Here is a 12751-nt window from a genome sequence, read left to right as displayed (position 1 = left end):
TCTGCATGGTTATGGCAGGTGGAGCGCCTGCTTAGGCTCAGGAATGCCAAGGGGCAGTCTGGTCTCTCTTCCTCACCGCTGTCTGATTCCTGCAAGGCCCTCCGTGACAGCGACGTCACCGGGCCCAGGTTTGCGCACAAGCACCATTGCAGGCAGGCGCAGAGGGTAAACTGAGGATCGACGTCATTCCCTGGGCAGGGACCCTGTGCGCAAGCCCCCTCTCTGGGGGGGTGCTCCAGGCCCGTTGCCCAGCGCCTGGCACACGGTGGGCTCTCCACCTTTCTCGAATGAAGAGCCGCACCTGTTAGCGTGTGCGTCACCGGCGGAGAAGGCTCCGGGGACCACGGGGCCGCTCCGGCTCGGCCGCGGTGCGCGCGTCTCGGCGCTGAGTCAGAGCCGCAGGCGCAGCCGGGAGGGGAGGGGGCGCGGGCTGCGGAGCGGAGGGAGATCGCGGGGAGCCGAGGGAGCGGGAGGGGAGGGGGGCGCGGGAGGGGGCCCTGAGCCGCTGACGTGCGCGGGGGTCGGTGTGGCCGGCGGCGGCGGCGGCGGCGCGCAGCGGCTCTGGGTCCCCGGCGAGGACGCGCCCGCACCTCCCGCACCTCCCCGCGCCCCGCGCCCCGCGGAGAGGCCGCCGGCGCGGAGTCCAGCCGCGTCCTCTCCAGCTCCTGCCGCTCCCGGAGCCGCCATGGCCCCGGCCCTCCGGCTGCGCGCCAGCCGCGTCCTCTGGATCGCCTGCGCCCTGCACCTGGCCCCCGCGGCGGTGGCCGCAGGTAAGGCGCCCGGGGCCGCCACCGGCTCCCCGAGCCCCGCGCCCGGGGCCGTGCGGGAGCCTGGGCTGCCGCACCCCCCACGCCCGTGCTGCGGAGGGACCCCACCGGCTGGGTGCCGGAAACCCTCTCCTCTCCCCCTCCCCAAAGACGTCTCCCCACTGGAGGGGACCCCCTCGCCCCCCGCTTTTTGCTGTCACGCATCTGGGCCCTGTGCTGCCCTCAGAACGGTGCACGGTAACCGCGAATCCCACCCGATGCTGGGGACCTGGCAGCCGATGGGGGTGGGGGCGGTGCGGGAAGGGGGGCTGGTATGTGCGGGGTCAGCCATCACGTTACAGCCCCCGGGGGACCAGCCAGGCTGCCCGCGGAGCAGCAGTCTCTGCTGTAAAACGTCTCCTCATCCGGAGAGCCCTGCGCCCTATCTGTGTTGGATTGCGGGGAGGGATGCGATTTCAAAGCCCAGCCTCCCCCTTCCTCTCTATATTTCCAAATATTTCCAAAATGGACCCCGGGTACGTTCCGCAGGGCCCACCCCATGCCCCTGGTCCCTCCCCTACCATCTACTCCCCTCCCTTCCCCCCTCCCCTGGCCCCCGCCACCCCCTCACCTCCCGCCCCCCTTTCTGGAAAGTCTGCACCACATTTTCGTATTCATTTTTGCAGAAAAAAAGGATTGTCCAGGCTGGAGAGCTGCGGGGGAACAGTTGGGATTTGGACGGTTATGGGAGGGGATGTTAAATATTACCTAACAATTTCATTCACACACCCCCCCCCCCACACACACACACAATTTTAAAGAATGGGAGAGAGAGGAAGGCAATTCCGTGCAACACAAGCCACAGGTAAAACCAGAACTTGGACCTCAGCGATGGAATAAGAGAATTCTGTACGTGGCCAGGATCACCTGCCCCCCCTGGAGGTGCAGAAAGCAATGTCCTCCTGTCCACGGGTTTACCTGTCAGATCAATGTGGCCTAAATGACAAAAAAAAAGGGGGGGGGGAATTATTTGCAAGTCCTGTGTGGTTCCCAGACTGGCCTACTGCACCCACATATGGTCCAAACAGCTGGAATGGGGTGGGGGAAACCCGCGGGGACACATAGAGGCTCGGATGCCGGTCCACCGGCCTGGGGTTCCTGCACCAGGGGAGGAGTCAGAAGTCTGTGCCCTGGACCGTCAAAGAGTTACCCAGGCGTCACAGGTGCCCAGAGTGCACTGCGAAAGGCTGATGTAGCCATATTCTAGAATGTTCAGGGCTCCACACACTTTTGCCAGAGAAAGGTGTATGCTCCTAGGGCTTGCTGGTGGGTGGGTGTTGCTTTGTGGCAGTTACTGCGTGGCCTTCTCCCGTGGCCCTGCCAGCTCTGGGTCTCTCAGGACCCTCTGGTGCCCGCTAAGCCAAGCCTTCAGGGCTCTCCCTGGGGCTCTCAAACTGGCAAAGATAGAATTCGATGGGTGGGGTACCAGGACCTGAGCTTGGTTCCTCCAGGCAAGCCTTCGTGGTTCCTTCCCGCCTGGGTGTCCTGGAGCCTTCCCAGAGCCCTCAGGCAGAGGGACGGCATCACGGGAGCCGTGAAACACCTGCTTTAAGAAATGCTCCATGTCGGGCCTCAGACTGAAGGGTCAAGGACGTATCTCCATGGCAGATTCCATCCCTGGCGCTGGCCAGGGCGTGAGTGTGTGCAGGAGGCAACCCATAGATGTGTGTCTCTCACAGGGTGTTTCTCTCTCTCTGACTCTCCCCTTCTCTTCCACACTCTCTCTCTAAAAAAAAAAAAAAAAGAAAGAAAAGAAAAGAAAAGGAAAGGAAAGGAAAAGAAAAGAAAAGAAAAATGTTCTCTGGTGAGGGTTAACAGCAGCAACAAAATGCGTAAGAAAAAGTGCCCTTGGAGGCATTTGTGTCTGCACAGGTAGGGGTCTCCCAGGAGCGGTTCCAGGGTCCGCCACAATGTCTGCTGTAGGCACAGCCCCTCCCTCCCGTCCCTCCTCCCAGCTGAGCCCGCCCTCCCGATTCCATTGCCCTGGCAACGGATCTGCGTCTGGGTGCTGACATACGCAGTGACGCACGCTGTCCCTGCAGATGCTGGATGGCCATTCACAGGCAGCCAGCCCCACGTCCCTGCCGCCCGCCAGCCCTGCTCCCCCCCATGCTCCTTGCCTGGGGGTGGGCAGGAGCCAGAGGGTGAAGGAGGGGATGGTCTCTTACCCGAGCACCCCTTGTCTGCGCAGGCCAGCCAGCGGGAGGGAGAGATCTCAGCCGGTTCTGCTCCCTGACCACAGGGAGTGGGGTGATCCCAGGGTGCTCAGGGTCCCTCCATGGAAAACACGTCCCTTACCTTCTGGGGGCAGCTTCTGCCACAGCATCTGGAAACCCCTCTCGGGGACATGGGGGGGGGGCATTCTGTTTGCCGTGCACCAGCCCAAGAGAGCGGGCAGCGGTGGGCACTCCTCAGCAGCGGCTGCCAGGGTTCCTCCTCCGGCGGCCGGCAGTCCCCTCTCATGGCTGAGATGCAAGGCCAGGCGGGCCAGGCCCGTGCCATGCACACGCTCTGGAAGGTAAGTCTGGGACACTGGGAAGAGCATGTGATTTGGAGTCCGCCAGGCCCCGGTTTGAGTCCCAGCTTGACAATGAACTAGCCGTAGGACTCTCGGGCGAGTCAGGTGAGCTGCCTGGGCCTCAGTTTCTCCCCCGGTCAAGTAGAGTAACAGAAGCCAGCCCAGAGGGTGGCCGTGCTGTTCCTGCCACGTCCCCTCCTCCCCCGCTTGCTTCCCCAAACGCAGTTTGTGTTTCTGGGCTCCTAGGCCTGTACGAGCTGCGCCTCGTCTCGGACGGCCCCGTCACCACGGGGGCGGAGGTGAAGGTCACGGCCAGCCTGGAGGCCAAGGACAACGGCAGCCTGGTCCTGCCCGCCGGCTCGCGCGCCTTCCGCTTCCACTGGGTGCACAGCCCGCTGCTGCTCACGGGGAAGACGGACGAGGCTTTCCGGTCCTCCATCCGCGCCGTGGGCTCCGTGCCCGGGGACTTCCCCGTCTCCGTGTGGGTCACCGCCGCCGACTGCCACGCGTGCAAGCCGGTGGCGCGGAGCCTGGTCGTCCTCTCCTTCACAGGTGGGGCCTCCTGTCGGCTCAGCTGCCTGCAGACGCGGGTGCAGCGGGGCGGGGCGTCCAGCCTGGCTGTAACGACAGACACGCAGACTAGACCCCTGACTCCTCTGCGGCCAGTTCACAAAGGCCCCGCCCGGCCCTCATGGCTCCGGGGTTGCGTGTCGACCTGTGAACCAGGAGGTCACAGTTCCATCCCAGTCAGGGTACAGGCCCCGGTTTTGGGCTCAATCCCCAGAGTGGAAGGCAGCCAGTCCATGATTCTCTCTTATCATTGAGGTTTCTCTCTCTCCCTCTGTCTTTGAAATCCATAAAAATATGTTAAAAAACAAAACAGAAACGAAGGATCAGAAGAGGGTAATGCCCGCCGCTGGCAGGGCCGTGCTGAAACCGGCACTCAGAGCGCCTGCTACTCCTGGGGCCGGAGTGAACGAAGCCCCATGGACAGCAGCGGGTCAGCATGTAAACGCTATTCTACATCCGGCCCGCTCATTTCCATTCTCTCTCCTCCCCCGCCCTCCCTCCCCCAGAAGGGCCCTGCTCCTGGAATTCACAATCTCTTCAATAACCTGCCTTCAGGAAACAGCCCCCGTGTGGGCGATGCTGTATGCACAGGGGTGTTCATGGCAGTGGTGTTCATAATGGGAGAGAGAGACAAGCCAAGAATTCAGCCATGAGGGGGATGGTTCAGTATACTGACATATTTTCTTAACATATGTTTTTATTGATTTTTCACAGAGAGGAAGGGAGAGGGATAGACAGAAACATGGATGAGAGAGAAACATCGATCAGCCGCCTCCTGACCGGCATTGAACCTGGGACCCTTTGGTCCACAGTCTGACGCTCTATGCACTGAGCCAAACCAGTCAGAGCAATATACTGACATATTTTGTGTAATGAACAATAATGACCTTTACATTGATTGAGTTTGGAGTTTGTAATGTCCTGGGAGGACACTCATGCTTGTAAAATTTTATTTATTTATTTATTTATTTATTTATTTATTTATTTATAAACATATTTTTATTGATTTCAGAGAGGAAGAAGAAGGAGAGAGAGAGAGAGAGAGAGAGAGAGAGAGAGAGAGAGAGAGAGACATCAATGATGAGAGAGAATCATGGGTCGGCTGCCTCCTGCATGCCCCCACTGGGGGCCGATGTGCCTTTGACTGGAATCAAACCTGGGACCCCTCAGTCCCCAGGCCGACACTCTATCCACTGAGCCAAACCATCAAGGGCCTTGTAAAATTTTAAAGAGCAAAACAACTGGTGTGGCTCAAGGGTTGAACATCGATCTCTGAACCAGGAGGTCATGGTTCAGTTTTTGGTCAGGGCACATGCTGGGGTTGTGGGTTCGATCCCCAGTAGGGGGAGTGCAGGAGGCAGCTGATCAATGATTCTTTCTCATCACTGATATTTCTATCCCTCTGTCCCTCTCCTCTCCTCCTGAAATCAATAGAAATATGTTTTTAAAAAAGCAAAACAAAATTTTATAACCAGTTTGATCTGCTGTGTTTAATATAGATATACACTTGCGCACTCAAAATGTGTGTGAGTGATAAGAATTTTCATTCTCCTTTTCAGCATTTTCCAAATGAGCACCATTGAGCTCACCTTACTCTTTGGCTTTATGCTGGAGGAAAAAAAAAAAAATCAGCTCTTCCATTGTTTTTAGAGGACACAGCACAGAGGTCCCCCAGACCATGGTGAGGTGCTCCGTAGAACGGCTCATTCTTTTTTTCTTTAAAAAAAAAATATTGATTTTTTTACAGAGAGGAAGAGAGAGGGATAGAGAGCTAGAAACATCAATCAGCTACCTCCTGCACACTCCCTACTGGAGATGTGCCTGCAACCAAAGTACATGCCCTTGATCGGAATCGAACCTGGGACCTTTCAGTCCGCAGACCGACACTCTATCCACGGAGCCAAACCGGTTTCATTCTTTAAGGCCCATCTGATACTGTGAAGAACTTCCCAGAAGCCACTTCCTTCTCATTCTGGGCATCTTTTGTGCCAGAAAGGCCAGGGCCCTGTAGAAAGGGGTGTGGGCGGATGCTCTGCCCGTCCCCCTGGCTGTGGGTCTCCACGCTGTCCACACAGCGGGCGCCATGACTGGGGGGACGTGCGCCTTTGTGCGCAGTGACCGGCAGGTCCCCTCTCGCACCCCAGCTCTGACAGCCGGAAGGTCAGGTGTGTGTGTGTGTGTGTTGGGAGGGGGTGGCCGCTCTGCCTAGCGGCCCCTGGGGTCACTCCTGGCTCCATCCTCCCGACCCCTCCATGGACCCACCCTCCCTCGGTGGCCCTCTCTCCCAGAGTCCATCGTGGGGAAACTCGTCATCGCCCAGAATGAGTCCCTGCCCTGGCCCAGCAGCTACCGCTTCAAGATGGTCTTTAAAGCATCCTTCCTCCTCCATGACCCGAGCGACTTCTTCCGGAACGCCTCCTTTCTCTACAACTGGGACTTCGGAGACCGGTATGTCCGTGTCCCCTGGGCGCCCCGGCCCTGGCCCCCCGCTGGCCCGCGGTCCCCGCAGGGGGCCTGTCCCGTCCCGCCTCCACCCACTCGCTCTCTTGCATCGCACTCTTCCCTTGAGCCCTGCTCGGTGGCAAGCTTTGGGGTGCGTGGGGACCTGTGGGGAGTCTCCGGGGACCTCGTAGAGGGGGTCACTGGTGCCCCGAACAGCCCTGTGAGGAAGGCCAAGGTCGGCAGGGTTTCTCTCCATGTGGCTTCGGAGGGGCCTGTGCCGGCCTCCTTTCCCCCTCCTCCTCCTCCGCAAGCAAGCCAGGCTGCAGGGGCAGGTGGGGAGGGAGCCCAGGCAGCCCACAGGCGCCCCGAGTTCATGCAAAGGGGGGTGCTCAGTGGACACCCCTCGCCCACTGGAGTTCCCCCGAGCCCCTGGCCCCGAGTCCACGTGCTGAGCCTGTGATCCCCTGGGGCGAGGAGGGGGGTGGGGTGGGGAGGGCTCCTGAGCCTTCAATGAACCTGGGAAGCCTGTGGGCTCTGAGGGCTGATGTCCTGGGCGAGCCTGGCCCACATCTGTCCGCGAGGGACGCTGAGGTTTGGAAGGCGGTTGCCGAGGCGACAGGCCTGCCGATGAGGCCTGTCACGTGACTTCTTAGAGTCACTTCTGTCCCCTGTCTCCCCCCCCCCCCCCCCCGTCACCTCACAGCACCCAGATGGTGACGGAAGACCCCACCGTCTATTATAAACGCTCGATCATGGGCACCTTCACCGTGAAGCTCAAAGTGGTGGCCACATGGGAGCAGGCGGCGCCGGCGGCCGGGAAGGGCCTCGTGCAGAAGACGGGGCACTTCTCGGACTCGATGAAGCTGCAGGGTGGGTCCCGGGGGGTGGGGGTGGAGGGTGGGGGGCGGGGTGCAGGTTCCGTGCTTCTCGTTCCCCCCCTTGGCCGCCTCGGCCTCTGGCCCCCGGCACAAGGCACCGGGCAGAAACACCGAAACCCTGGCTTTGGCAAGAGGGCGCTCACGCAGCTGCGCCTGGGAGCCCCGAGACCTCTGACCTTGGGCACCAGGTCTCACGGGCCCTCTGCCTTTCAGAACACCTTCGGGACATCCAGGTCGTGGGGCCCAGTCAAATTGAAGCCTTCCAGGAGGTGACAATGACCTTGAAATTCATGGGGAGGTGAGTGAGCCCCAGAGTGCACTCTGTGACCTGTGGCCCCGCCGCTCTCCCCCCACAGACGTCCTGAGCCTGCTCCAGATCCCGAGGGGGGGCAAGTCTGGGGGCTCTTGGAAGGCTGGTGCTAACCGGCCCCTTGGCTGTGCCCCGGGAGAGCCGTGGGCACCGCTCCATTCTCAGGGTGCAGGGGAGAGGGCACTGGCCTTTCCGGCTGTCTGCAGGGTGGGCATCAGGGCAAAGGCCGATGAGCGAGGGTCCCCTTCACGAAAGGCCCTCTGTATGTGTCTCGGGCCCGCTTTCCAGCCCCCGGAAGCGAGCCGTCCTGGGGAGGACGGGGCTCAGCTCTTGGCAAGAGGGCATTCGGCTGAGTGTAGTGAGCGACAAGACAGGGAGAGGCCGGGAGTGCTTGCCCCAGCGGGGTGGGCAGAGCTGCCGGAGGGCAGCAGCCTGGGCTCAGCCCTCCAAGGGGAAGACCAGTTCCCGCCCCCATGGGACAGGCTGGAGGGAGGATGAGCGGAGTGGCGGAGGAGGACACACAATGGGGGTGGCTGCTGAGGCCTCAGGAGGCTGCGGGGCAGGGCAAGCACCTGGAGAATGGGCTGGAAAGCCAGGGCCTTGGCAGTCTGGTTCTCAAATGTGTGCGTTACGGGAGCCTGGGATTGTGCGAGATGGGACTCCTCCCCAGGCGTTCCTTAGACCTGCGCCTCCCCGCTCGGAGCCCAATCTCAACCCACCACAAGCCGACCTCCCCTTCCGGATCCTCCTCAGAGGCCACCTCCTCCGGGAGGCTCTCCCAGCACACCACACGCCTCACTGGGCATTCCCTCGGCCTCCCCCAGCGGCCCGGGCGGGCGGGCTGTTTGCCTCCTCGCGGCCTGGCATCCCTCGGGGTCCCCAGTCCGGAAGGGGTCCTGTCTGGAAAGGACATGGCATTCGTGGCCGCCTGGCCTTCCTGGGCGTGGTCTGTGCCCACACACTCCTCGCCCAGCCTTCTCTGAGCCGCGGCCCGCACTCCCCGCAGCCCCCCGCTGAACGTGTGCTGGAGGGTCCAGTTGGAGTGCTTCCCGCTGATGGAGGAGGACTGTCGCAGGGAGTCCGTGACCGGCACAGTCTACAACATGACTGTCATCCTCATGGACCCCGGGGACTACTGCATCAACATCCGGGGCCAGAACCCTGTCAGCATTACCTATGTGTACCACAGGGTCCAGGTGTGGTCCCCCTGTAAGTGACACCTCCTTCCTGCTCCTGCCATCAACAGCCAACCCCTCCAACCCTAGAATCACCGAGAACCTAACGATCACCCAATACCATTGGCCGCCTGCCCGTAACACCCCCCCCCCCCCGCCCCACCAACCTGCACCAGCACCACCACCAGCCAGCTCTAGCACCATCCATTCTAGGTGGTGCTTCCCTCTGGCCTGTCCCAGGGGGGTGCGGGGGGGGCGCCTGGTCTTCCCTAGGAGAGTCCTTGGAGGGCTGGGCCTTGGCTGCTGACCTCTGCACTCCGCCCACCGTTGTGGGGCAATGCCACCCTTGACCCCACCGCTAGCAGCAACAACAGCCAGCTCAGCACCACCGGCCCAGCTGGCCGGCACCGTCACCACATGCACTGCCGACACCTCCCAGCTCTGTACCTGCTGCTCCCATCTGCACTGCCATTAACACCCCTCCTGCCGGGCCCACGCCACTTGGACCAATGCCACCACGGCCGTGGCACCCCAGCGTCTCCGCTCTCTAGCTGCCACCGCCATTGTCACCAACGTCCCTTCCACGCTGCCAGTGCCACACATGTCCCCAACATGAACACGCCCACACGAAATGAGCCACCATGATCCCCAGCTCCTATTTCTCCCCATCTCCCCAGCACGTGACCTCTGTCATGATACTGTTGCCACGTGCAACTTGGTTTTTGTGAAATTCTGGATTTTCCTTTTGAAGTTTCCTAGTTGGGATGCATATACACAAGAACAAGGCTCTGGTGGGGTTAATATTCTCTCTTCTGTGGCCTTTTGAGAGTTAGCATTCAATACCAAATACTTGGGTTTGTGACCTCACCCTTTCTCATTCCCAGTCTTCCAGCCGGCTAGCTTTGCTTTCCCTTATCTCTATGCCATACTGACCTCCATGATGATGGGATTTATCATCTTCATGATCCTGAAGAATACTGGTCAACAGAAGGACGTGGTGGAGGTGGGTGCTAAGGAGGGTGGGGAGGTTGGACATCTAGGTCCTGAGAGGAGGAGGATGGAGAGGTTGTATGGAGAGACATGGGGGCAAGGCCAGAGGGCTTGCAAGGGTCTGGATCCAGGGCAAGACCCTGGGGCTGGGGGAGATGTACCCAAGAGACATGCATAGACCAGGCAAAATTCTTAATTTGGCTTCTTCCCATCTGACTTACCTCTTGCTTGGCAGCTGTGCCCAGGGGCTAGTAAGGGAGAGGGGCACTGAAAGAGGGAACCCCAGGAAGCAGAAAAGCCCAGGGCACAGTGGCGAGCTGGGCGGTGCCAGAAAGGTTTTTGTAGATGCTGCCACTAGGCAGCTGAGCTCGTAAGGCCACCTAATGAGGCTCCTGGTGGGTGGGTGGGTTTTGTTCATCATAGGTGTCTGACTTTGACTTTCCCCCCATGTCTGACAAGAACCCGGAGGCCCCCGTGTCTGACAAGGACCCGGAGCCCAAGAACCCGGACCCCCCCGTGTCTGACAAGAACCCGGAGCCCCTTACTGAGGCCAAGTGCTGCCCGGTGTGCTGCGTGCCCTTCCTGCAGGAGACCCCGTCTGAGTACCTGGAGGTCGCCCGAGAGAACCACGAGCTGCTGCCACCCCTCAATAAGTCTGTCAAAACGTTCACAGTGTGAGCACTCCCCGTCCAGCCTCCGCTTTAACTAACTGCCAACCCCACGCTTTCTGCAGGTGGTGCCTGCCACCCAGCAGGAGGGGTTCATGTGTGCGGAGCCCTCTGCCCTGGCCATCCGTCCATCTGCACAGTCCAGCTGCTGCCACAAGCCCCCTCAGTCACACTCCCCACCCATCTGTCCATCTGTCCAACCCAGCCACTGCTGTAAGCACCTCTCAAGTCCTCTCCACCCCTCACCTTTGAAGAGACTGGGTACCTTCTCTCTCCGGGTATGCTTGGCTGACCCTACCCGATCCTCCCATGTTGGCATGTCTGCTGGCCACGTGTGGTTCGAGCTTTCCTCCCCCAGGTACCCCTGTCTGGGTCAGAGACCTAGGAGGAAGGTCACAAACGATTAGGGATACATCCCAAAAGATCATGCATAGAGACAAGCACACACACACACACACACACACACACACACACACATACGTGCCACACAGATATCTCAGACGATCTTTGTATTGTTCAACCGGTTGCTGGGATGTACCCTGAATTAGAACGAAGATGAAATCTGACCCCCACTTGGCCCCAATAGCTCCTGGGCCTGGTCCGTCCCTTTGTGAACTGTGTCTGCAGCTACCAGGCCCCATTCTAAGGACTCCTGCTCCCTGCTTGCTTCCTGGGGGCTGGGAAGGGGCGGGGCTAATACTTGGTGAGAAGGAAGTGCTTCATAAAAGCACCTTCTTTCACGGAGGCCCTGTTCCCATCCACCGAGGAGAAGGCCTTGAAGCAAAAGAGAAATGGAGTGGGCGTGGACGTGGGAGGGAGGGGAAGGTGGTGTGGCCGCCCAGATGCCCCCAGAGGAGCCTTGAGAAGGAAGAGGCAGGACTGGACACAAGCCCAGGCCTCTCCCCTGCGAACCAGTGGCTGGGGCAGGCAGAGAAGAGGGAGGGAGCAGGTTATGGTACAGAGGAGAAGCACGAGGCCCCAGCCCACCGTGCAGGGGTGCCGGGAGCCACGTGGGCCTGTCTGGTGGGGGGAGGGCAGGGCGTGGGGGCCGCACTCTGTGGCTGTGATTGTTGGCTCTCAGACTTTGCACAGAAAACACACCCGTGCAGCTGGTCCTCTGAAACACCACCATTGTTACTGAATAAAGCTCGTGTGCTCTGACTATAACCACGCACCTGCTGGGAGGCCGAGGCGCTTTCTTTTCCACGCGCGGCGTCTGAGTGGTTCTTGGCCCAGGCAGGCTGTCCTGGCGTGTTCTCTGGTGACGTGGTCTGGATGGAGCTGCTGTCTGGGGCCTCAGGACCGGGTCAGTGATACTCAAACTGCTGCTCGGGCCGCATCCTGACGATGGTCTGATGAGGGTCTCTCCAAGGAGGAGGGCTGTCAAGGCGCCCTCTGGTGACCAGTGTGCAGCTGAGCCTTTGACCTTGATGACCTTAACACACACACCTCCCCCACCCCCTTCCAGCGCATCCCTGTGACTCTGGCTTCCCCAGGCTGAGCTCTGGCGATTCCCGTGCCAGATGCTCTTCCCTACAGGCGTCTCCCTCACCTTCTTCACTTTTTAAAAAAATATATATTTATTGAATTTTAACAGAGAGGAAGAGAGAGGGATAGAAAGCTAGAAACATCAATGAGAGGGAATCATTGATCAGCTGCCTCTTGCACACCCCTTACTGGGGATATGCCCGCAACCAAGGTACCTGCCCTTGACTGGAATCGAACCCGGGACCTTTTAGTCCGCAGGCAGATGCTCTATCCACTGAGCCAAATGGGTTTCGGCACCTTCTTCACTTCTGTTCCCGTGCCCCCGCCTCGGCGAGGCTGACCCAGCCCTCCTGCCTCCGATATCTTACAACCCCCGCCCTTAAAAGCGCGGGTCACCTTCTAACATCCTATTACTTTTACTAACTTACTTATCTCATCTGTCTCCTCCTGTAAAAGAAAAACTCCAAGAGCAAAGGCCTTTGCCTACTGCCCTCACTAGTCCTAGTTTCAGCACCTAGAACAGCGGTCGGCAAACCTATCTGTCCACAGGGCCAACTATCAACAGGACAACGATGGACATTTCTTTGGAGAGCCACATTTTTTAAACTTAATCTTCTTCTAACATAGGCTCGCCCAGGCCGTGGTATTTTGTGGAAGAGCCACACTCAAGGGGCCAAAGGCTCGAGGGCTGCAGTTTGCCGACCACAGACCTAGAACCATGCCTGGCACAAAGTAGGTGCTGGTGAAATATCACCAAGAAAAGGAGGGTGGAAAAGCCACCCCCCCCCAAGAGAAACTCATGTCCCCTCAATGTCTAGAACTCAAGAGAAGAAAGGGCACGTTCTAAGGAAAGGACCCCGTGTCTCCCCAGATTGTCCCGAAGGAAGCCCTGGTTTGGATCTTCTC

The 12751-nt window shown here is 59.6% G+C and overlaps 1 protein-coding gene across 5 annotated transcripts; it reads left to right on the top strand.

The window, feature by feature from the left end:
* Positions 1-601: 601 nt before the first annotated feature.
* On the top strand, positions 602-11531 carry TMEM130 (transmembrane protein 130). Of its 5 annotated transcripts, none has more exons than XM_045576862.1 (8): positions 602-780; positions 3569-3876; positions 6183-6342; positions 7040-7206; positions 7428-7512; positions 8531-8733; positions 9584-9702; positions 10218-11531. In XM_045576862.1, the coding sequence occupies exons 1-8, from the start codon at positions 686-688 to the stop codon at positions 10365-10367; spliced, it is 1287 nt and encodes a 428-aa protein (XP_045432818.1). In that variant the 5' UTR covers positions 602-685; the 3' UTR covers positions 10368-11531. The 5 variants fall into 5 exon arrangements, with proteins under 5 accessions (XP_045432818.1, XP_036280564.1, XP_045432815.1 ...); XM_036424671.2 differs by having other exon boundaries at positions 603-770; positions 3571-3876; XM_045576859.1 differs by having other exon boundaries at positions 603-770; positions 3571-3876; positions 10113-11531.
* Positions 11532-12751: the final 1220 nt, after the last annotated feature.

This window comes from Pipistrellus kuhlii, unplaced genomic scaffold (assembly GCF_014108245.1).
Source record: "Pipistrellus kuhlii isolate mPipKuh1 unplaced genomic scaffold, mPipKuh1.p scaffold_m20_p_8, whole genome shotgun sequence".
Taxonomy (NCBI): domain Eukaryota; kingdom Metazoa; phylum Chordata; class Mammalia; order Chiroptera; family Vespertilionidae; genus Pipistrellus; species Pipistrellus kuhlii.
Note: the sequence above shows the minus strand (reverse complement) of the source record. Positions and strands in the feature narration are given on the sequence as shown.

Excerpts from the sequence above, each read along its gene's own strand:
- TMEM130 (XM_045576859.1), top strand. The coding sequence starts at position 686 with ATGGCCCCGGCCCTCCGGCTGCGCGCCAGCCGCGTCCTCTGGATCGCC. Across the intron at positions 771-3,570 it reads CCCCGCGGCGGTGGCCGCAG|GCCTGTACGAGCTGCGCCTC; the intron begins GTAAGGCGCCCG and ends CTGGGCTCCTAG. Across the intron at positions 9,703-10,112 it reads AACAGAAGGACGTGGTGGAG|GTGTCTGACTTTGACTTTCC; the intron begins GTGGGTGCTAAG and ends TGTTCATCATAG.